Source organism: Macaca nemestrina, chromosome 16, assembly GCF_043159975.1.
Source record: "Macaca nemestrina isolate mMacNem1 chromosome 16, mMacNem.hap1, whole genome shotgun sequence".
Lineage (NCBI taxonomy): Eukaryota > Metazoa > Chordata > Mammalia > Primates > Cercopithecidae > Macaca > Macaca nemestrina.
Window position 1 is genome coordinate 483938 of NC_092140.1, and position 24634 is coordinate 508571.

General features: G+C 51.0%; 1 protein-coding gene across 3 annotated transcripts in view; it reads right to left on the bottom strand.

The window, feature by feature from the left end:
- The window catches only part of LOC105485242 (transmembrane protein 255B), a 45368-nt gene that overhangs the window by 15473 nt on the left and 5261 nt on the right, over positions 1–24634 (bottom strand). For 2 of the 3 annotated variants that reach the window (XM_071080974.1, XM_011747478.3), the window contains exons 3-4: positions 21854–21916; positions 6303–6392 (exon numbers count right to left, since the gene is read on the bottom strand). In XM_071080974.1, coding sequence (XP_070937075.1) covers positions 6303–6392; positions 21854–21916 — 153 coding nt within the window. Of the gene's footprint in view, positions 1–6302; positions 6393–21853; positions 21917–22045; positions 22170–22711; positions 24002–24634 lie in introns of those variants that run through there. The other variant, XM_071080975.1, reaches the window with a different exon arrangement.

Genomic DNA, 24634 nt, shown 5'->3' on the forward strand with positions numbered 1-24634 from the left:
TCTGTCATCCATCCTTCCATCTATGCATCCATCATCCATTATCCATCCTTCTATCTATCCATCATCCATCCACATCCATCATCCATTCTTCCATTCATCTACATCTATCCAACCACTCATCTGTCATCCATCCTTCTATCCATCCATCCATCATCCATCCATCATCCATCCTTCCATTCATCCACATCCATCCTTCCATCATCCATCCTTCTATGTATCCATCCATCCTTCCATCCATCCACCCATCCATCCATCATCCATTCATTATCCATCCTTCCATTCATCCTCATCCATCCATCCACCCATCTGTCATCAATCCTTCCATCCATTCGTCCAACATCCATTACCCATCCTTCTATGTATCCATCCATCATCCATCCTTCTATCCATCCATATCCATCATCCATCCTTCCATTCATCCACATACATACATCCAACCATCATCCAACCATCCATCCATCATCCATCCATTATCCATCCTTCCATTCATCTGCATCCACCCATCCCTCTATTCCTCTGTCATTCACCCATTATCCATCCTTCTATCCATCCATCCATCCATCCATCATCCATCCATCCAACCATTCAGCTATACACCCATTTATGGCCCCATCCAACTATCAATCCATCCCACCATCTGCAACATTCATGGAGCAGACACAGTGCCAAATGGTAAGGATAACAAGACACAGTTCTTGCCCTTAAGGGATTTATAGGCTAGTGAAGCAGACAGACCCATAAACTGACCATTGCAAAGTGCTTATAATTGCTACGGTAGAGGACAGCAGGAAGTACCAAAACTAAAATGCCACAAAACTGCATCACCTGTAAATAAGCTAGGGTCGCACTGCCCACACTTAGTTTTATTAGTATTTCTTAAAGTGCTCCTAGTTCTGATCCAAGAAAAGTATTAGAAATCACTAGTAACGCCGGGCGCGGTGGCTCAAGCCTGTAATCCCAGCACTTTGGGAGGCCGAGACGGGCGGATCACGAGGTCAGGAGATCGAGACCATCCTGGCTAACACGGTGAAACCCCGTCTCTACTAAAAAATACAAAAAACTAGCCGGGCGAGGTGGCGGGCTCCTGTAGTCCCAGCTACTCGGGAGGCTGAGGCAGGAGAATGGTCTAAACCCGGGAGGCGGAGCTTGCAGTGAGCTGAGATCCGGCCACTGCACCCCAGCCTGGGCGACAGAGCAAGACTCTGTCTCAAAAAAAAAAAAAAAAAAAAAAAAAGAAATCACTAGTAACACTGCAACAGATGAGAAGGAGAATCACTCCTCTGTCCCTTGGGCCACCACTGGTGAAGAACTACTATGTCTGGACACGTTCTGGGTGACACAGCAATGGAGGAAGCAGACACAAGTCTCTGTCTCTGGGTGTTTATCTTCCCCTGAGGGAACAGACATGAGACCACAGGTAACGATGAGTAGCCCAAGGGGACAGAGGCTCCTGCCGGGAGGGAGGGAGGGCGGTGTGCCGCAACCCCATGGACAGAGGCTCCAGCCGGGACGGAGGGAGGGCGGGGTGCCACAACCCCACGGACAGAGGCTCCAGCCGGGAGGGAGGGAGGGCGGGGTGCCACAACCCCACGGACAGAGGCTCCAGCCGGGAGGGAGGGAGGGCGGGGTGCCACAACCCCACGGACAGAGGCTCCTGCCGGGAAGGAGGGCAGCGTGCCACAACCCCATGGGACAGAGGCCTAGTAGCACGGCGTCCTCGGCCTCTCTCAGCAGCTGGAAGGTGCGCACGTCCCCACATGACACCCTTGGAGCTGTCATTCACCATCTGTCTTCTTCCTCAGCAGCACGCAAGGCAGTGCCACGTTTCCCTCGACAGCATCTGAGCTCTGGTGAGTGCCGTCTGTACATCCATCCTCAAGTCAGCCCTGGGAGGCCCCGGCCAGGGGCCCTGCTTTGTTTCTGACCAAGAGGCTCCCACGCCTGCCTGAACACACGCCCCGTGTGGCCCTCCAGAGTGGAGAGGCGCCCGAGGTCTGGAGCCTGGGGACACCCCCAACTGCAGTCAGAGACTGGACCCTGCCCCTCAGCGGGGCCATAGCCATGGGCACCGGGAGCACAGTGGAAACCGCCACCTGGAAACCGTGGAATAGCAAGTAACCCAGCCGCCCACTGAGAAAGCTCCCACAACGCGCCTCCGCGGGAGTGTGCGCGCGTGTGTGAGAGCCGTGGTGTGTGCGCGTGCGCACGTATGAGCCGTGGTATGTGCATGCATGTGCACACGTGTGTTTTGTGAGTGTGCTACCACTTCATATAATGAAGGTGAGTGTGGGGCAGACAAAGGCCTAACACAACCTTCAGTGCCTTTCAGTGTGATTTATGGAAAAAGAGGGAGAAACAATCACAGGTTTGGTTTGAGAGTTCATGACAAGCAATTTGGCAGCTCCCGGGGACCAGCCGCCACCCAGATGGTGAAGCCCACCAGGGGCCCAGCTGGGGAGGGGGTGGGGACGGCACCGCCCACCTGAGGCCGAGGACCCACCTCAGGAGGACACAGAAACGATTCCTCAGCCTGAGATTTTAGAGAAAACCTGTTCATTTAGAGGTGAAAAGTGTGTGCTCTGGAGTGTGGTGTGTGGTGTGTGGTGTGTGTGTGTGCTGTGTGCTCTGTTGTGTGTTGTGTACTCTGTGTTGTGGTGTGTGTGCTGTGTGCTCTGTGTGTTGTGTGGTGTGCTGTGTGCTCTGTGTGCTGTGTGGTGTGTGGTGTGTGTGCTGTGTGCTCTGTGTGGTGTGTATGCTGTGTGCTCTGTGGTGTGTGTGTTGTGTGCTCTGTGTGTTGTGTGGTGTGTGTGCTGTGTGCTCTGTGTGTTGTGTGGTGTGTGTGCTGTGTGCTCTGTGGTGTGTGTGCTGTGTGCTCTGTGTGTTGTGTGGTGTGTGTGCTGTGTGCTCTGTGTGTTGTGTGGTGTGTGTGCTGTGTGCTCTGTTGTGCGTTGTGTGCTCTGTGTGTTGTGTGCTCTGTGTGTTGTGTGGTGTGTGTGTTGTGTGCTCTGTGTGCTCTGTGTGTTGTGTGGTGTGTGTGTGTTGTGTGCTCTGTGTGTTGTGTGGTGTGTGTGCTGTGTGCTCTGTGTGTTGTGTGGAGTGTGTGTTGCGTGCTCTGCTGTGTGGTGTGTGGTGTGTGTGCTATGTGCTCTGTGTGGTGTGTGGTGTGTGTGCTGTGTGCTCTGTGTGTTGTGTGTGTGTGTGTGCTGTGTGCTCTGTTGTGTGTTGTGTACTCTGTGTTGTGGTGTGTGTGCTCTGTGTGTTGTGTGGAGTGTGTGTTGCGTGCTCTGTGTGCTGTGTGGTGTGTGGTGTGTGTGCTATGTGCTCTGTGTGGTGTGTGGTGTGTGTGCTGTGTGCTCTGTGTTGTGTGTGTTGTGTGCTCTGTGTGTTGTGTGGTGTGTGTGCTGTGTGCTCTGTGTGTTGTGTGGTGTGTGTTGTGTGCTCTGTGTGTTGTGTGGTGTGTGTGCTGTGTGCTCTGTGTGTTGTGTGGTGTGTGTGCTGTGTGCTCTGTGTGTTGTGTTGTATGTGCTGTGTGCTCTGTGTGTTGTGTGTGCTGTGTGCTCTGTGTGTTGTGTGGTGTGTGTGCTGTGTGCTCTGTGTGTTGTGTGTGCTGTGTGCTGTGTGCTGTGTGTGTTGTGTGCTCTGTTGTGTGAGTGCTATGTGCTCTGTGTGCTGTGTGTGCTGTGTGCTCTGTGTGCTGTGTGGTATGTGTGCTGTGTGCTCTGTGTGTTGTGTGGTGTGTGTGTTGTGTGCTCTGTGTCTTGTGTGTGCTGTGCGCTCTGTGTGGTGTGTGTTGTGTGCTCTGTGTGTTGTGTGGTGTGTGTGCTGTGTGCTCTGTGCTCTGTGTGTTGTGTGGTGTGTGTGATTTGGGCTCTATGTGTTGTGTGGTGTGTGTGCTGTGTGCTCTGTGTGTTGTGTGGTGTGTGTGCTGTGTGCTCTGTGTGTTGTGTGGTGTGTGTGCTGTGTGCTGTGTGGTGTGTGTGCTCTGTGCTCTGTGTGTTGTGTGTGCTGTGTGCTGTGTGCTCTGTGTGTTGTGTGGTGTGTGTGTTGTGTGTTCTGTGTCTTGTGTGTGCTGTGTGCTCTGTGTGTTGTGTGGTGTGTGTGTGCTCTGTGTGTTGTGTGGTGTGTGTGCTGTGTGCTCTGTGCTCTGTGTGTTGTGTGGTGTGTGTGTTTTGGGCTCTATGTGTTGTGTGGTGTGTGTGCTGTGTGCTCTGTGTGCTGTGTGTTTTGTGTGTGTGCTGTGTGCTCTGTGTGTTGTGTTGTGTGTGCTGTGTGCTGTGTGTTGTGTGGTGTGTGTGCTGTGTGCTGTGTGCTGTGTGCTGTGTGTGCTGTGTGCTGTGTGCTGTGTGCTGTGTGGTGTGTTGTGTGCTCTGTTGTGTGAGTGCTATGTGCTCTGTGTGTTGTGTGGTATGTGTGCTGTGTGCTCTGTGTGCTGTGTGTGTTGTGTGGTGTGTGTGCTGTGTGCTCTGTGCTCTGTGTGTTGTGTGGTGTGTGTGTTTTGGGCTCTATGTGTTGTGTGGTGTGTGTGCTGTGTGCTCTGTGTGCTGTGTGTTTTGTGTGTGTGCTGTGTGCTCTGTGTGTTATGTTGTGTGTGCTGTGTGCTCTGTGTGTTGTGTGGTGTGTGTGCTGTGTGCTCTGTGCTCTGTGTGTTGTGTGGTGTGTGTGTTTTGGGCTCTATGTGTTGTGTGGTGTGTGTGCTGTGTGCTCTGTGTGCTGTGTGTTTTGTGTGTGTGCTGTGTGCTCTGTGTGTTGTGTTGTGTGTGCTCTGTGTGTTGTGTGGTGTGTGTGCTGTGTGCTGTGTGGTGTGTGTGTTGTGTGCTCTGTTGTGTGAATGCTATGTGCTCTGTGTGTTGTGTGGTGTGTGTGCTGTGTGCTCTGTGTGCTGTGTGTGTTGTGTGGTGTGTGTGCTGTGTGCTGTGTGGTGTGTGTGTTGTGTGCTCTGTTGTGTGAGTGCTATGTGCTCTGTGTGTTGTGTGGTGTGTGTGCTGTGTGCTCTGTGTGCTGTGTGTGTTGTGTGGTGTGTGTGCTGTGTGCTCTGTGTGTTGTGTGGTGTGTTTTGTGCTCTATGTGTTGTGTGGTGTGTGTGCTGTGTGCTCTGTGTGTTGTGTGGTGTGTGTGCTGTGTGCTCTGTGTGTTGTGTGGTGTGTGTGCTGTGTGCTCTGTTGTGTGCGTGTTGTGTGCTCTGTGTGTTGTGTGTGTGTTGTGTGCTCTGTGTTGTGTGGTGTGTGTGCTGTGTGCTCTGTGTGCTGTGTGCTCTGTGTGCTGTGTGTGTTGTGTGGTGTGTGTGCTGTGTGCTGTGTGGTGTGTGTGTTGTGTGCTCTGTTGTGTGAGTGCTATGTGCTCTGTGTGTTGTGTGGTGTGTGTGCTGTGTGCTCTGTGTGCTGTGTGTGTTGTGTGGTGTGTGTGCTGTGTGCTCTGTGTGTTGTGTGGTGTGTTTTGTGCTCTATGTGTTGTGTGGTGTGTGTGCTGTGTGCTCTGTGTGTTGTGTGGTGTGTGTGCTGTGTGCTCTGTGTGTTGTGTGGTGTGTGTGCTGTGTGCTCTGTTGTGCGTTGTGTGCTCTGTGTGTTGTGTGCTCTGTGTGTTGTGTGGTGTGTGTGTTGTGTGCTCTGTGTGCTCTGTGTGTTGTGTGGTGTGTGTGTGTTGTGTGCTCTGTGTGTTGTGTGGTGTGTGTGCTGTGTGCTCTGTTGTGTGTGTGCTGTGTGCTCTGTGTGTTGTGTGGTGTGTGTGGCGTGTGCTCTGTGTGTTGTGTTGTGCGGTGTGTGTGTTGTGTGGTGTGTGTGTTGTGTGCTCTGTTGTATGTGTGCTGTGTGCTCTGTGTGCTGTGTGCTCTATGTGTTGTGTGGTGTGTGTGCTGTGTGCTCTATGTGTTGTGTTTTGTGTGCTGTGTGCTCTGTGTGTTGTGTGTTGTGTGCTCTGTGTGTTGTGTGGTGTGTGTGGCGTGTGCTCTGTGTGTGTGTTGTGTGGTATGTGTGTTGTGTGCTCTGTTGTATGTGTGCTGTGTGCTCTGTGTGCTGTGTGCTCTATGTGTTGTGTGGTGTGTGTGCTGTGTGCTCTATGTGTTGTGTTTTGTGTGCTGTGTGCTGTGTGTTGTGTGGTGTGTGTGCTGTGTGTGGAGAGGGAAGCTCATTGTGTAGGAAATGAGACTTGCTGAGAGGAGAGGCAGCCACTGGCAACCCCCCAGTGAGGAGACCGACTATGAAGCCGTCTGAGCTGAGTTCTGCAAAATGAAATTTTACTTTTTCCATGTCGAGTCTTTCAGCCCCGGAAAGCGACCGAGACTGTGCACACAATGACAACGTACTCACAATGTGCTGCGCTGCAAATACACCGTCCACGATGGCGCAGCAGAAGGCGGCCACCACACCAAAACTGATGAACACAATCGCTGCCACCAGCTGCAACGGAAGAAGAGTGTGGGTGCCCAGCTTTTACCAACCCCGGCTTTCAAGTGCAAACCAGTTCAAAGTCCCAGCTCGAGGTCGAGGCTGTTTCGCAGAATTGCCTCTTCTCACCTCTGCCTTTCGTCCTGGGACCTCCAGCCTGGCCAGGCCAGACTCCACCCTGTGGGTGGTCCTCATGCGTCTGTCCCACAAGACCCACCCAGGTGCCTTCTGCACGGAAGGGCGTTGCCATCCCCGGGCCCTCGGCATGTGCCTCTGAGAAGCAACCTCTGATGGCAGGTCGTATGCACAACCCTAATGTGTGTGCTCATGACACACACACACGCATGTGCACGCTTGCCACAGGCCTTAAAGTCATCGGATCAGCTTCACACACTGCTTTTGCACAACCTGCTTTTCTTACCTAATGGTCTTGGAGCTTGGAGCTAGCAATGGTTTATAGTGCATTAGTGAACCGGTGCACACTGATGGAGATTTAAACAGTTGGCAATTTCTTGCCACTACAAACTCTGCTATAAAGCGGGGTGTCCTGCCCTAACCCTAAAAACTGGCAGGGAGTCTCCATCCCCGTGGATGCCCGACGGGGTGGGGGGGGGCACGTGCTGTCATTCTCTTCTCGGTGCCTGGCTCGGTACCATGCTGGGCAGACCCGACCCTCCTGAATGGCCACTGAAAACTGTGGCCCCGAGGTGGCACCTCGCTTGGTTCCATCCCGATGCGATGCTGAGTTGCCGGCTTGGGAAAGAGGTCCCAGTGACAAGCAGAACCCATCGGTGACAGCAGAGGGAGGGCCTGTGGCTCAGGGGCTGTGGTGCTGCACGGGGACGTGGGAAGCCTAAGTCTGTTTGGACCCGTCCTGCACACCAGGCACGAGCAGGAGTGCTTGTCCGGACCACCGAGCTCTTGTCAGAGCAGAGCTGACTGAGCAGGGTGGTCTCCTCCTCCACAGACTCATAAAGACACCCAGCAGAGGGGTCCCTATCTTCCTTCTCCCCAGGGAGCCAAGTGTGGAGAGAGGAGTTTCATCCACCGTGACCCTCACGTGGAACTGCCGTGGCCTCTTCCCCCCGATGTCAGCGTGGCCCTGTGTGTCCATCTCTGCCCCAGGCTGCACACCTATTGTCGCCCGCAACCCAAACAGCAGCCAAATCCAGCCCATCTGCCACGGCTCTAACGCTACCCACTGGATTCACAGGTGGGACGTGTTCCCAGCAGGCCCCACAGCAGCAGCAGGTGGCAGGTAGGGGCTGGCAGGTCCAAACCTTTCAAGCCATGGGCCAGTGGTGGCCACCTGCCCCCCCACTTCTGACCCTCCACACCACAGGCCTGCTGGGGGTCCTCCCAGGAAGCCCCATCAGAGCCGGTCCAGGGCGCCCCATGCTGCTGGCCAAGCCCTTTTGCGGAGGAAAGTGCAGCTTTTTTTTTAAACAGTGGGCACCCTCACTGCGAATCTGGGTGTGTTTATCCTTCAGCAGAGGAAGAGCTGTCAATCGGTGGCTTCCTGGTGAGCCCACGCTAGACAGTCACAAAAGGCGCCTTGCATTAAACATGAGTGATGAGGCAGCAGGGCTAGGGCAGCGGGCCAGAGAGCGAGTCCACGAAAGTCAGTACATCCTCGGGCGGGTCCCAGGCCGGCACGGTCCCCACGTGAGTTAGAGAGAGACGGTTCTTGCACCTTCTGGCACCTTTCTTCTAAGGAAACCTGCCACAGCAGATCAGACGAGACGTTCTAAGAGCTCGGACATCAAGCACGTGCACTTCCAAAATACATATTTTAGGTTTACGAGAAGAGGCAGGTCTGAACAAAGCCTGGGCAGTTAGTATGAAGCTGGCTGACTCCCCTGAGCTCTGGCCCCCAGTGGCTGTGTGAGGGGGCGGAAGGGGATGTGGCCACCAGACCCAAGGGCAGCACATGGGTTCTTGGAGTGGCCTTGAATGGAGCCCTAGCTCTCGTACGCCCCCTGCCACCTCCCCAGGCAGAGCAGAGCAGAGCAGAGCAGAGCTGGCATGCTGAGTTCTTCCGGAGGATTCTCTGAACTGCTGGGCTGGACTTGCCCCTAGTGGTCCCTGATTCCCCCTCTGGAAAGGGAAGTGCTGGGCTCACTGACTTATTCACGAGCGTCACGGATGCTCCAGCGTCCCCACGGGATACGCAGCCCGGTGCTGCAGGCGCAGACGTGACAAAACAGGCGCATCCCTCCCTTCCCGCATCCCGCGTTTCTGGCATTTTATCGCCGATTGCCTAAAAGAAAGTTGAGGTGCTCCCAGAAGGAAGCTGTGCAGAAAACCATGGCTGCATTAGCCTGAGTCTGAACCAACCGCTTGTTTCTATTTGGACACTCTACAGGCTGTGGCAATTTAAAAATCTCCTCTTCTGCCTAATTGCTCTGGTTCGATTGACTAAACATGACAGAGCCCATCGCATGGCGCGGCTGCCCGGTGTGCTGCAGGAACAGACACGTAAGGCAGGTTCCCCCTTGAGCAGCTGACCCCGTCTGACGGCCACCGTAGCAAAGCGTAAACCAGGGCTCTGGGTGTGCACATGAGGAAGGCCTCACTGCACCCTGAGAAAGAAGGAAGGGCTGAACCAGTCCTGGAAGAATAAACAGAATTTCCTCAAGGCGAGGGGAGGAAGGTGCTGGGGGCTGCACATCGGTGGGACTGGGGCCCGCTGAGGTGGGGCAGGGGCCACGGTGTGTGGGCTGGGGGCGAGCTGCAGCCACCATGTGGCTGTCAGAAGCTCATCAATGTCAAATATGCAATGGTGTTTGGCTTTCTTTGGGCTATATTTGTATAAATATGTTATTGGTATGTGTTCCAAAGTTATGAGAGACTCATAATTCTCATAAATTTTAGTGTACATTATCAGTAGTAATTATCATTGTTATGTTAAAATTATTGTGTGCCATGAGGTAACAGATTTCCTTGTCAATTGTGTCCTTATGGCTACCCTAAAACATTTTGTCATCCATGAACAATTGTTGTCTCGTCTTGGTCCTCTTTAGAAGATGGTTTTATAATCAGCTATGAAGCTCTAACAGGTGCTCCTGAATGCAGGTTTCTGATAACTTTGAAGAGTGTGACATCAGAATAGAGGAAAAACGTTCAGGACTCTTGAAGAGCTAATATGTTCATTAATACCAAGCAGGACAGGAATTAACTGCATGAACTGAACCAATAGGAGACTGCAGTGATCTTTTAGACGCTTTGCTTAAAATGTTGCTAATCCTTTGTCTTGCTTTTCAGAATCAAGGAAACTTCTTCTGAGCTATTGACAGCTTTTAACAATTTAGTATACTCCCATGAACAAAATTTGGAGCTTGTTTCTCTCTACCTGATTTTCTCTAGAATTTGGAAACTATTTGTGACTATTCTTAAGTTATGGCAATACAGTTATTTGCATAAGTGCAATAAGAATCTGTTTTGTAACAGGATACAACTGGAGAAACTGGTTATTTTACCAAGACTTTGACTGGAATGGTCAAAGTCTTGGTAAAATAAGACTTTGTGTGTGCTTTCCTTTAAGGAACCAAACTTGACTTATGAAGCCAATAAAGCTCTTGGAAACTGGCCTCCTGTTCTGCGTACACAGTCCCTGCACAGGCGTTCTGATCTGTAGTAAGTAAAAAATGTCAGTTTCTGACAGGCCAGGAACCTCAACAGGAGAGGAATTCACCCAACTCATAGGTATTTAATGGTACAATTCCATGGCTGGGCTCAGCTTTAAAAAGTCTTATCCCAGGCTCCTTCTACAAAACAAAGTTCCATCAAAGACAATTTAAAAGGCCTAGTGAAAAAATAATTATTCTCGCTGCACTGTATACAAATAATCAAGCCAAGTATAATAAAGTAAACCAGTCCCATCATGTGTCTTTTAAAAAAATGGAAAACTGGAGAGAGAAAACTATGTTTCAAAAACTATAGCACACCTGTTGTTAAATTCCAGTCTTGTCTGATGTTTTTCAATTGTTATGATTTTCTACAATTTAAAGTCTAATTTTTCTGGCTACAAGTCTCCAAAATAATGTTTTCAATTTTTCCTTTTTCCCCACTTTTCTAACTGGAAATCACTGAAACCTAAGCTGTGCTTTCAGCCCTGTAAGCTGAAGACAGATGCATCCGCAGATGCTGCCTCTAAGCCCCTAAAACAGAGAGTGTTTCCAGGAACAAATCCACCTCTTCCACTCCTAGATGTATCCACAGATGCTGCGTTCAGTGGCCTGTAAGGACGACTCTCTCTCAGCAGGAAGTAGCCAGAAAGAACATGCCACACCTCACCCTTTTCAACTATAGAGTCTGGATTGACAGAGCAGGAACGTCGCCGTCTTGGACACACACCACCATTTGAAGTTCTCCTTGATTAAAAGCCCCCAAAAATCCAGCCCCAAAAACATCAACCTAATGTCTAATATCAGTGTGACCATAAACCACAAATGACACCTTTGGCCAGAAACATGCCAACCCCAAGACAGACTCCCCTCTGACCCGAAACCTTCCAACCCAGCCATAAAAATCCCCCCACCCCAAAACACTCCGAACCTGCGACAAGCTCTCCCTCCCTGAACCCTCAAATACCCTTAGTCTGTAAGAGAGGACACTCTGGACCTAAATAGGCCAGAAGGCCCTCTCGGGTTTATTCTCCAAAATAAACCTGTCTTTGTTGAGCTGCTTTTCGTGTTTCTTTCTTCTCTCTTCAACTCCAGTGGCCAGGAGTGAGCATTTGTGGGTATTTCTCTATGGGTCAGCAGAGGCCCTGCCCCAGCTAGAAAAAGATCAACAAAAACCTAATGTCAGGTTCTTGAGGCAGCTGAGTGAAATCGGGACTCAGCCCCAAAGAGAAGATGCCACGGCACCACAGGTGATCATCGTCATATCGTTACAGCAGGTGAAATCGGGACTCACCCCCAGAGACGATACCAGAGCGCCACAGGTGATCATCATTACATTGTTGTAGCAGGTGAAATCAGGACTCACCCCCAGAGAAGATACCAGAGCGCCACGGGTGATCATCGTTACATTGTTGTAGCAGGTGAAATCGGGACTCACCCCCAGAGAAGATACCAGAGCGCCACGGGTGATCATCGTTACATTGTTGTAGCAGGTGAAATCGGGACTCACCCCCAGAGAATATACCAGAGTGCCACAGGTGATCATCGTTACATCGTTACAGCAGGTAATACCATTGCTTGTCGCAGACCCAGCTACACACACAGGTTCAGACTCTCATCTTGATGGGAGATGACAGATTGAAGCTAAAGATCCCCTTTCCATCCCTCACATCTCCATCCCTGCCCAAAATCACTTGATTCCTGTTCAGCCGGCTTTTTATACCGCAAGGTTCTGCCAGACAGGAACACGCCTGCCCTGCACTGATCCCGCCAGAGGGCAGCTTGTTCCGAGCCTTCCTCTACAGCAATGCATCCCATCCACATCTCCTGACAAGCCCAGGATTAGCCTTGCGCTGTCCACCCCCTCAGGCCCTCCACCCTGGCACAGGCAGCGTGGGTTCCTGTCTGTGGCCCTGGCCAGCCCTGACAATTCCACAGTCATCCAGGAAACCCCCAGAGACCACGCAGTCCTGCCCGGTACCACCCAGATTGGTTATTGTTGGCAATGGCTTCAGATTGTGAATGACAGGGTCAGCCAAGGAGGAGGCACTCAGGGAGAGGCAGAGCCACAGCACCCACCCGGGAAGGCTCCGTCTGAGGCCACCCAGGCTGCACAGGGCAAAGGCAGTGGCAGGAAGCGCCACGCTCACTCCCCCCATGACCTGGGGAAACGGCTCATCCCCCTCCTTAGGACAAGGGACCTGGTGCAGTGACTCCAGGGACTCCCTTCCCAAGACCATCCTCCTTTCAGCAAAGCCTGGTGGATCCAGGCGGGAGCTGTTCTAGGTGCTGAAGACAACGTGCACCCCCTGCCTTCTGGGCTGAGTCCAGAGTCAGCACAGCGCTGGGGGAGCTGCCCCCAGAGACACAGCTGGGGCCACCGCGCCTCCCCTCGGCCCCACAGCAGTCTGGGGGGTGCACAGGCAGTGGGTAGAGCTGGCAGCCTCTGCCATTGTCCAGCCCTGCACTGGGAACCCAGCAGGCACTGACAGGCTTGACAGGCACTGTTGGCCCCACCCAGGTCACACAGCTGGCAAGAGGCTGGGTCTGGGTTCGAATCCAGGTGTGCTGGGTGTAAAGAGAGATAGAGAGGGAGACAAAGACAGGAAGACAGAGACAGAGAGATAGAGAGGGGGACAGAGAGATAGAGAGGGAGACAGAGAGGGAGACAGAGAAAGAGAGATAGAGAGATAGAGAGGGAGACAGAGACAGAGAGGGAGACAGAGAAAGAGAGATAGAGAGGGGGACAGAGAGATACAGAGGGAGACAGAGACAGAGAGGGAGACAGAGAAAGAGAGATAGAGAGGGGGACAGAGATAGAGAGGGAGACAGAGACAGAGAGGGAGACAGAGACAGAGAGGGAGACAGAGAAAGAGAGGGAGACAGCGACAGAGATAGAGAGGGAGACAGAGCTAGAGGGAGACAGAGGTCCCCAAAGTGCACCACATCTTCTAGCAGACGCCGAGGCTCTGGTGACATGTAACTCCCTGTGGAGTGGCCACAGAAACAGATCTGGCTGTGGCTTTCCATTAGAAATTCCAGGGCCCTGTCCAAACACACACAGATATTTAGATCCAGCTGGAAAATGAGTTGGATTTTCCAAACAAGCCGCTGTGGATGCAGCTTCTGTGGCAGCAAAAATAGAAATTCCAGGTCTTGGTTTCAGACAGAGCACTTCACAAGCGGACAGCCCAAGCACCTGTGGCCCTAGGCAAACCCCTACCTCTGTAACCAATGCATCCGCAGGCGCTGGCTCCTGGGACCGGCGGGTGGGCGTCAGGGATGCTCAGCATGGGGTGTGGCTCTGTTGCAGAATGAGGAGCTTTTCCTGCTCACCGGGGCGTCAGCACCACCAGCTCACGCATCAGGAAAGGAGACAACCAGGGGAAAACCAAGGTGGGAACAGGTCGCCTGTGCCCACTGTGTCGGGAAGCTCCAGGTCAGCGACCCCTCTGAGTGTCACCCTCGGCCCCACGTGTCCAGGGGGCTGCACCCCAGCCCCTGCTAACCAGGCATGCCCAGGGAGGCAAGGCTGCTCAGACAGCAGAAAAAACAGGCATCCTGAGGCGAGGGCCTGGTAGGGCCCCACTGTGGCCGTGGGACGGAGCCAGCAGCTCTGAGGTGGGGTCGTGTGTGCAGCTCACAGCTCGGCCAGCAGCAGGGCGAGGGTCTGGCTTCAGCCTGTCTGGGCTCGACGTGGCTGTCGGGAGGATGACAGCAGGCAGGTACCGCCCGCAGAAGAGAGGCATGTTTAAGAAACCAGCGCCGCCACGTTGGCCCCTGAGTGGCAGGTGCACAATCCCACAGTCCTCCAAGTTCAGGGGCCTAAAACCTGGGACTTGGTTGGTTTTCCTGTAACTAGACCTAGTTCCTGTGGCAGATGCCCAGGCAGCCAGAAAAGAAGGCCGGGCTGGTGGCCCCCAAGTCTCTCCACTCACCCACCCTTGTGCCAGTCCCCACCCTTCTCCCAAAATTAACCCAAGTCTGGAGGGTTCGGGTGAGCAGAGAGTGGGAGGATGGGACAGGGTCCTCTGAACTTCACCCCATCCCCTGCAGGTGTGGCCTGAGACATTTGCATGGAGGAGGTGTGGACTGGTGTCCTGGGCAGGTCCCACCACGGTCCAGGAGGGGCGGCCCGGAAGACAGCCTCAGCTCACAGGCTGCACGTGGCTGCGCGCAGAGACCTTCCGAAGCCACGGGCCACGTCGGACTCGAGGCACCTGTGGGGCCGCAGGGGTCCCACGGTCTCTGGGCAGGGACGTGGGGCCACTGGCCTCAGAGAAACACCCCCAGTGCCTGACAGGCCCAGAGAACTGAGGCCCCGTCAGGGCCACACGAGCTTCAGGGAACGAGGTCTCAGTGGTGAGGCTGTGGGCCCGGCAGGGCCAACCTCGAGCTGGGTGCCCAGCGAGTGTGGCTGCCTGTGCCCGTGCTCTGCCTGTGCTCCACTCCCTTAGTTACTCCCCCACCGTGGGTGAGGTCGTGGGATCCAGGGTTGGATGGCAAGTGGATGGGGCCCGCCTGATGCCCGTCCTCCAGAACACCTGGCCCTTGTGGGACCTACTCAGGGCCGTGGGGCCTTGGCACGGGCTCTTGCCCTGAGCAGCTCACAGTGTCCTCCCCAGTGACTCGCAGAGCCGCCCAACACTGCCATCCAGGGATCCTGGAAACCACTCTCACCAGCCCCACCCAAAGGGGCAGAAACCCTCACAGCTTCCACAGGAGAAGGTGCAGGGCCCGATGCCCCAGGAAGGCTGATGGGGCTCCCACGACAGCGAAGCCCTAAGCAGATGTCAAGGGGGGTGCACGGAAGGCGGCCGAGACCTCACCCTCCAGCACTTAGAGGAATGGAGAAAACGGACTCCGTCCAGACCAGACTTCTGTGTGTGGTGTGTGTGGTGTGTGTGCTGTGTGTGTGCTGTGTGTGTAGTATGTGTGGTGTGTGTGGTGTGTGTGGTGTGTGTGTGGTGTGTGTGGTGTGTGTGCTGTGTGTGTGGTGTGTGTGTGGTGTGTGTGGTGTGTGTGGTATGTGTGATGTGTGTGGTGTGTGTGGTGTGTGTGTTGTGTGTGGTGTGTGTGGTGTGTGTGCTGTGTGTGGTATGTGTGCTGTGTGTGGTATGTGTGGTGTGTGTGGTGTGTGTGGTATGTGTGGTGTGTGTGGTGTGTGTGGTATGTGTGCTTTGTGTGGTGTGTGTGGTGTGTGTGGTGTGTGTGCTGTGTGTGGTATGTGTGGTGTGTGTGGTGTGTGTGGTGTGTGTGGTATGTGTGCTGTGTGTGGTATGTGGTTTGTGTAGTGTATGTGGTGTGCATTGTGTAGTGTGTGTGTCATATGTGTGGTGTGTGTAGTGTATTGTGTGGAGTGTGTATTGCGTGCTGTGTGCAGTGTATGTGGTGTACATTGTGTGGTGTGTGTGTCGTGTGTTGTGTGTAGTGTGTGTGGTGTGTGTGGTATATGTGGTATGCGTGGAGTGTGTGGTGTGTGTCGTGTGTGCGGTGTGTGTCATGTGTGGTGTGTGTTGTGTATTGTGTGGAGTGAGTGGTGTGTGTGGTGTGGTGTATGTACTGCATTGTGTAGAGTGTGTGTTGTATATTGTGTCTTGTGTGTGGTGTGTGTTGTGTGCAGTGTATGTGGTGTGCATTGTGTGTTGTGTTGTGTGTGTTGTATGTGGTGTGTGGAGTATATTGTGTGGAGTGTGTGTTGTGTATTGTGTGTGGTGTGTGGTGTATGTGGTGTGTATTGTGTGGTGTGTGTGTCATCTGTGATGTGTGTTGTTGTGGTGTGTCTAGTGTGTGTGGTGTATGTGGTGTGTATTGTGTTGTGTGTGTCGTTTGGGTGGTGTGTGGTGTGTGTGTCGTGTGTTGTGTGTGCTGTGTGGTGTGTGTGTCGTGTGTGGTTTGTGTGTTGTGTGTTGTGTATTGTGTGGAGTGTGTGGTGTGTGTAGTGTGGTGTATGTATTGTATTGTGTAGAGTGTGTGTTGTATATTGTGTCTTGTGTGTGTTGTGTGTTGTGTGCAGTGTATGTGGTGTGCATTGTGTGTTGTGTTGTGTGTGTTGTATGTGGTGTGTGGAGTGTATTGTGTGGAGTGTGTGTTGTATATTGTGTGTTGTGTGTGTTGTATGTGGTGTGTATTGTGTGGTGTGTGTCATTTGTGTGGTGTGTGGTGTGTGTGTCGTGTGTTGTGTGTAGTGTATGGTGTGTGTGTGTGGTGTGTGGCATGCATATGTTTTGTACTGTGTGGAGTGTGTCGTGTGCGTCTGTGCATGTGCACGTACGTGGGGCACAGGAGAATCACCAGTTAACACTGTTTTATGCCCTTCCCTTTCCCATCCCTGTGGGACCTGTGGGATTGTATCAGGTTACAGAGCTCTTCCTGAAATCAATGATTCATATGTCTGTTTGGGTGAGGAGCAAACAGTAACTCATTCAGCAGTGGAAAAATATCTAAAGCTGATGTGATTTGGGGCATTCTTCAGATGTCACCGGAGACTAACATGATAATGGGTAGGAATAATGGTGAAGCCATTCCTAATGATCAGATTCCATCCCCTAAGTGAACAGAGTGAAATCTTTATAAATGAAATGATGCCATGTCTGGTATTAGCTTGTAAACAACACGGGAAGAGAAGCAGGCTGGGGGTGAACCAGACAAGTGATGGAGTTGGGTGGGGGGCACAGAGGATTCATTAGGCAATTCTCTTCACCCTTGTATGTGTGCAAAGCTTTCAATGGTAAAAATTTAAAATAATAAATCGAGAAAAAACGTGTTCATGTATATCTGGAAGCATTGGAAATACACTCGTTCTCTTTCTAGCTGACATTCACAGCCTGCCTTGCTGCCTTTTGAAATAACTTGAATGTTCTGACATCTATGCACTTAAAACCAGTGTAGAACAATGGCCACTGTTTTCTCGAAACCTGTCATGAACAAGACATTCTCATGTGCATTGGCTCAAATGTTCCCAGCCACCATGCAAAAGAAGAAACTGAGGCTGAAATACTTCAGTAAGTTTCCTAGGATCACACAGCAGTCACGGCATCCAGGTTCCAGCTACCACAAGTATTAAATTAATGTGAGATTGTGAAATATGGGTTCACTATACAACATTAACCCAGAAGAATTCCTCTCCTGAAAAGGCAGAAATGAGCTTGCACAGGCATCACAGACAACCCCTCAGAGGCTCTGGTCTGGGGCATCCAGGTGCCCTCCTCACCCAGGTGAGGGAAGCCCATGGACAGGTGAACACCACACGGCTCTGGCAGTGGTCGTCACTCCTGGGTCTTTATCCTGTCATTCCAGTACCCATGTGCTTTTACCGAAGCCATAGAAATGGTCCCCCTGCATCCAGATTGGAAAGGAAGAAGCAAAAGTGTTTCTATTTGACATACTCTAGTAGATAAAAAAAAATCCTAAGGAATCAATTTTTTAAAGAACTACTAGAACAAAGAAATGAGTTCCACAGGGCTGCAGATATTAGATCAACATAAAAAGTCAATTATATTTCTAAACACTTGCAATGGACAACCCAGAAGTTAAATTAAGAAAACAATTCCACTCAAAATAGCCTCAAAAAGAATAAAGTACTTAAGAATAAATTTAATTTGGTAAGTACTTCATTTGATAAATACTGAAGAATAAGTAAATTTGATACAAAACTTACACTCTAAAAACTACAAAACATTGTTTTTAAAAACTAAAGAAGGTCTAAATAACTGGGAAAGCATTCCATGTTCGTGGATTGGGATACTCAACATTAAAATGGTAACACTCCCTACACTGAGCTACAGAATCAACACATCCCTACCAGAATCCCAGCTGGCTTCCTTGTAGAAATTGACCAGTTGATTCTAAAAGTCATATGGAATGGCAAGGGATTCAGAATTGCCAAAATAATCCTGAAAAAGAATAAAGCTGGGAGACTCACAAGCCCTTATTTCAAACTAACTATAAAGCTACAGTAATCAAGACTGTGGTACCAGCACAAGCAAAGACATATAGATTAAAAGAATAAAATTAAAAGTCCACAAATAAACCCATATATCTATGGCCAATTAATTTTCAACGAGGGGCCGGGCGCGGTGGCTCAAGCCTGTAATCCCAGCACTTTGGGAGGCCGAGACGGGCGGATCACGAGGTCAGGAGATCGAGACCATCCTGGCTAACACGGTGAAACCCTGTCTCTACTAAAAAATACAAAAAACTAGCCGGGTGAGGTGGCGGGCACCTGTAGTCCCAGCTACTCAGGAGGCTGAGGCAGGAGAATGGCGTGAACCTGGGAGGCGGAGCTTGCAGTGAGCTGAGATCCGGCCACAGCACTCCAGCCTGGGTGACAGAGCGAGACTCCGTCTCAAAAAAAAAAAAAAAAAAAAAAAAAAAAAAAAAAAAAAAAAATTTCAACGAGGGTGTGAAGACCATTCAATGAGAAAAGAACAGTCTTTTCAGCAAATGGTGCTTGGACAACTGGATGTCCACAAATGCATGAACATGGGTCCCTACCTCACACCATGAAGAAAGTTAACTCCAGGTGGATCACAGAACCAGATGGAAGAGTTAAAACTATAATAACCCCTACTTCATACCATACACAAAAGTAAACTCAAAGTGGATCACAGACCCAGATGGAAGAGTTAAAACTACAAAACTCTTCTAGAAAACTCTAGGGGTAAATCTTCATGTCCTTAGATTTGCAAAAGATTCTTAGGTATGACACCAAAAGCATGGACAACAAAAGAAAAAACAAATTAGAGTTCATCAAAATTAAAAACTTTTGTGCCTCAAAAGACGCCATTAAGAAAGTGAAAAGGCAATGTACAGAATTTGAAGAAATATTTGCAAATCACATATCTGAGAAGGGACTTGTTTCTAAAATACATAAATGACTCTGACGACTCAACAGGAAAAGGCAGCTCAATATAAAAATGAGCAAAGGAAATGAACAGACATTTTTCCAAGAACATATGCAAATGGTCATAGGCACATGAAGAGATGCTCAACTTCACTAATCATCAGGGAAATGCAATCAAAACCACGATGAGATACCACTTAACACACATTAGATGGCTAGAATCAATAACAGTCAGAGAGTGACAAGTGCTGGTGAGGGAGTGGAGGAACTGGAGCCCTCATGCCTGTCTGTGGGAACATAGGGCAGCCACTTTGGAAAACAGTGTGGCAATTCCTCAAACGATTAAACAGCATTACTGTATGACCCAGCAGTTCCACTCCTAGGTACATGCCCAAAAGAAATGAAAATGCATTTTCACACAGAAACTTATGTACAAATGTTCACAGCAGCATTATTCACAAGCGCTAAAGGGTGGAAACAGCTGTAATGTCCATCAACTGGTGAATGGATAAGTGTGGCACATCTGTACAGTGGATTATTATTATTATCATTGTTATTATTATTATTTGAGACAGAGTCTTGCTCTGTCACCCAGGCTGGAGTGCAATGGCGCAATCTCGGCTCACCGCAACCCCTGCCCCACAAGTTCGAGTGATTCTCCTGCCTCAGCCTCTTAAGTAGCTGGGATTACAGGTGCGCACCACTGCGCCCGGCTAATTTTGTATTTTTAGTAGAGATGAGGTTTCACCATGTTGGTCAGGCTGGTCTTGAACTCCTGAACTCGTGATCCACCCACCTTGGCCTCCCAAAGTGCTGGGATTACAGGCATGAGCCACTGTGTCTGGCCCATATAGTGGATTATTATTCAGCCATAGAAAGCAAGGAAATTCGGAGGAAGCTTAAAGACACAATGCGCAGTGCCAGACACCAGACACAGAGACCACATATTACTCATTACTCCCTTCACACGCAAGCCCAGAGTAGGAATCTACAGAGATAGGAGTTGATTCCTGGTTGCTTAGGCTGGGTAGGTAGGTGCTAACAGAAGGGTGTGGGTTTCTTGCTGAGGTGATTCATGTTTTAACACTGGCTGTGCTGATGGTTCACGTATCTGCGAATACCTAAAAACCACTGAATTGTGTGCTTTCAATGGGTGAGTTACATGGAATGTGGACTATATCTCATTAAAGCCATTTTTTTAAAAGGAAAGAAAAACAGACCCACACTGCCCACCCACCCTTGTATCGCCAAAGCCCAACTTCATACCCAGCTTCTGCCTCTCTGGGGAAATCTTACGGAAAAACCTTCAGGAGGCCTTCCACCCCCAGGTCCACTCAACTCCCTGCAGGCACCAAGCAGCCCCAGACTCTGAAGAGATGCTGTCTAGAGACCATCATGGGGGCATACTGGCTCCCAAAGGTGGCCTCTGTTTCCAACGCCGTTCTGCAGACTGGTGTGTGTGAGGCCTTTGCCCACCCTGGTCAGCTGTGACACCCACAGTCGGGAGCCAACAACAGGGGGTGGGTGGGAGAGGAAATGCCGGGGCTATCTCTCCATCTCTTTGCAACTGCTAGCGAAGAACGGCAGCTCACCCTGCAGTGCACACTGTCTCCAACATACAGAACAGAACGCTTTGCTCTACCAGAATCCCAGTGTCTTTGCAGCCACCCCCCAACCCTCCAGGGACCTCCCACCCTCACACGATAAGGCTCCATCTGCCCAAGGGTCAGTTTCCTGGGCAGCAGTGGGAGTTTGCTGGGTCCCATATGGGGTGATATGGCTTGGCTGTGTCCTCACCCAAATCTCACCTTGAATCCTCGTGTGTTGTGGGAGGGACCTGGTGGGAGGCAATTGAATCATGGGGGCAGGTCTTTCCCATGCTGTTCTCATGATAGTAAGTCTCACAAGATCTGATGGTTATTATAAGGGGGAGTTTCCCTGCACAAGCTCTCTCTTTGCCTGCTGCCATCCACGTAAGACATGACTTGCTCCTTGTTGCCTTCTGCCGTGATTGTGAGGCTTCCCCAGCCACGTGGAACTGTACGTCCAATTAAACCTCTTCCTTTGTAAATTACTCAGTCTTGGGCATGTCTTTATCAGCAGCGTGAAAACAGACTAATACACAGGGTTCCGAGGGCACACACCACGGCCCAGCCATCGCACCCTCCCTCTCGGCCTGGGAACTGGGAACAGGCAGGGGTTGGGGACCCAACACAGGTCATTTGCACACTGGATGATACAATAAGATGACAGCCAGCACAGGGAAGAGATGAGAACTCCAGCCTGGTCTGAGGCAACAACTGGGAGATGAGGCAGAAGTGGCCCAAACACCTCCCCTCTAAACAATGCTCTTAACATTAACCAGTTTCTGTTTATAAAGTTACAGTCCCCAAAGCAGTGCGTCAACAAAACGGACTCCAGCTGAACCTGATCGCTGTTGCCACGCATGCAGCCACTAACATCACGGACTGGCAGCGTCTAGATTTCACTCTGCATTGCCGCCGTGTGAACCAGGGGCTCCCTCCTGGTTTTATGTCTTTACCACTCCTCTTAGTCCGGGCAAGATAAACATTAGCCCAACTCAGATGAAAAACAGGACTCTAGAGCCATTGGTTCAAAAGGAAGAGAGGCTTGTGCACATGTTTTTGCCTGAACTTTACACACCAGGACTTAACTTAATTTGCCGCCCCCGTCCCAAACTTCATGCACTCCCTGAGCTTCCCAGCCCTTGCCGTTGGTGGCTGCACACCACGTGAGACTGATGCACCAGCAACCCAGGGCCATGCTCGTTTAGACTAAGGTGTGAATGGTACCCGCTGAACCCTGCACCCAGGACTGTGCAGGCCACAGTCCGGGAACCTCAGAGCTGGTCCTGTAGACACCAATGTGTTGGGGAGGCGGGGCTAACTCTTCTCAGAGCCCCAGCGCAGCTGTACCGTCCCCGATGAAGGGCTCATGATCCCCACCTCCCCATGTTAGAAAGAAGCAATGTACTTTCTCACCATTTGCCTTCTATTCTCCACCAAGTTGATGCCAATAATTCCTAAGAAAGATCCGAAGCCGAGCTAAAACCAAAGGAAGAACGAGAGAGAAACACTCATTAGCATTCCTGGAAGCTTAACACTGACATTTAACAGCAAAAAATCCCACCCTCAAAGGCATTTTATCCAGGGACGAAGGCCAGACATCCCCACCTCAAGAACCTCAACCACTGAGCATCAGGTGCGTCTGCTGGCGTTGGGCGGGCGTCTCTGCAACATCACCCATCCTGTCTTCTCTACTCAAGGGTTTTTAATGATGTGTCCGTTTGGCTTGTGACTGTGCGGTAAAAGAGGATCCCACTCGTCCCCCAGAGACAACATCTTCTCGGAGACCCAAGGCCACCAAGCACCAACATCTGCCCCGTCTTCTCTGGGCCTGAGATGCCCCTGAGCATGGCTCCTGGGTAAGGCATTAGGGAACTACAGCTGTGTTTCAAAAGAAGGGTTGCCAGGCACCAGGGCCACCTGTGACACCTGCTCAGATGGCCTACCTATGGCTGCTGCTTCGGGAGAGTGAGCAGGGCAGGCCGTCAGCGGGGAGGTGCCTGGTGTGGGGAAAGGGCTCCGGAGCGGCCCTGGGCTGCAGCACAGGCCACCAGGGGTCCGGCGGAGCCCCCTTGCTCCACAGGAAGCCCCAGCTCTGGGCAGAAAATGAGGCCGGGATGTCGGGAAATAGACATGGGACTGTGCTGTCTTAGAATAGAGGCCAGCGGCTGGGCACCCGCACCCTCCACCCAGGGCCCGTCCTGGCAGGTGACGCACACCTGGCAGAGGAATTTTTAAAACAGTGCGAAGAATATGCGTTTTAGCAACACCCACCGAAAATCCGGTTCAGAGCCGCCGGCTAAAGTGCCTCCCGCAGACAACTCGGAGCTGCCAATGATCGTGCCGAGGCTAAGACGGCCCCTACTTGCGTGCAGGTGAGCCGGGCCGGTTACGCTTCCCAGTGAGCATCTGTTGGAAGGGGCGGCCCGCCCGGCACAGCCTTGGAGTTCCTGGGGCCGTGGTGTGAAGTTTAATGCACTGGAAACCAGACTCCTTTATGTAAGTAGTTTTGCCTTTTCTGTAATTGTGTCTGTGCGTCTGTGGTGACAGACGTGTACACATGTGGCTTTCACCAATGGTTTGAGAATTCTCCAGGGATAACAGGAACATGTCTTCATGTGCTGAGCTTCAAAACACCACAGTTCAACGCCACAGTTCAAAAACATCAAAATTTCACTTCAATGTACGTGTATTAATGTTTCACTACATTTTATTTTGGGGGAATTTGAAAAAAAAAACACACCTTTCTTCAAAATGTTGAGATGTTTTCATGTTCTGGCCGCTTCTTCTGAGATCACCTTTTTCTTTGAAGCCTCTACATTGGCACGAGTCTCCACAGAAGTGACTCTTAGCCACGTTTCCTTGAGGCTGATTTGATTTGTCGTCTCCCTAGTTGGCTCTCAGAACTGTCTGGGCTAAAGTCATTTCAAGCTGGTCAGCACAGCGTTAATTCACTGCCCAGCAAGCAGATTTTATATAGAGCACAGCTCGAGCATTAGTCATTGATGTTTTTGATTACGGTATTTTGAGGGAGCCCTTAAATAAGCTTGAGAACGAACAATAAAAACAGCTACTCAAGGTTGACCTTGATATTCTGCAAATCACTTGGGAGGTCCCTCCTCACAGCCACTTGCCCTCTGGGCTCCCCTCTCTGCCCAGGAAGCAGAGAAGCCCCTCGCATGAGGCCAGGGTCCCCACACCATTGGCCTCTTGTAATTTTACTGATAAAGCTTTTTCTGCACAGATACTATTTGTATATGTTTATTTATAAACTATACACAGGTAGATAGTGTAGACGTATAAAGTACACCTTAAGATTAAACAAAGGGGCTGGGCGCGGTGGCTCAAGCCTGTAATCCCAGCACTTTGGGAGGCCGAGACGGGCGGATCACGAGGTCGGGAGATCGAGACCATCCTGGCTAACACGGTGAAACCCCGTCTCTACTAAAAAAATACAAAAAACTAGCCGGGCGAGGTGGTGGGCGCCTGTAGTCCCAGCTACTCAGGAGGCTGAGGCAGGAGAATGGCGTGAACCCAGGAGGCGGAGCTTGCAGTGAGCTGAGATCCGGCCACTGCACTCCAGCCTGGGCGACAGAGCGAGACTCCGTCTCAAAAAAAAAAAAAAAAAAAAAGATTAAACAAAGGAAAATATAAAGGTGAAATAAATGATATTTGTAAAATATTTCTAAATATTGAGTGCCAAAAATCTTTCATCTTTGCTGACTGTCATCAATATTATTACCAATCTTGGTAGTACTTCAGGTGAGAGTGACGAGATTGAAGAAGCTGCATTTTAAAATCTTGCTTTAGCACTTCATGACATAGCAACCGGGCTCTGGGGCACGTGAAGGGCATTGCAGCAGATCCAAGCCACTCCGACAGAGGTTCACTGTGCAGAACGCAGGCACTTAGGACAAATTTTTTTGCTAACGACAGAGGATGTAATTTCATAGTTCAAAGAACCTTGATACTTTTGAATCCAGGTGACCAATTCTTGCCAATTAGGTTACCATCAATTTACCTCGCCGCCTTACTGTCCAAAATCTGGCCTGCGGGGTGGATGAGGTCAGCACCATCACCTTCTAGCCATTCCCACGTGATGGCGTCACTAATACGATCTGTGATCCATCGCTTCTTGGCAGGAATCGTTTAAAGTTACTTTTCCCTTCCACGGTTCCATGGGCTATGGTGGTCGAC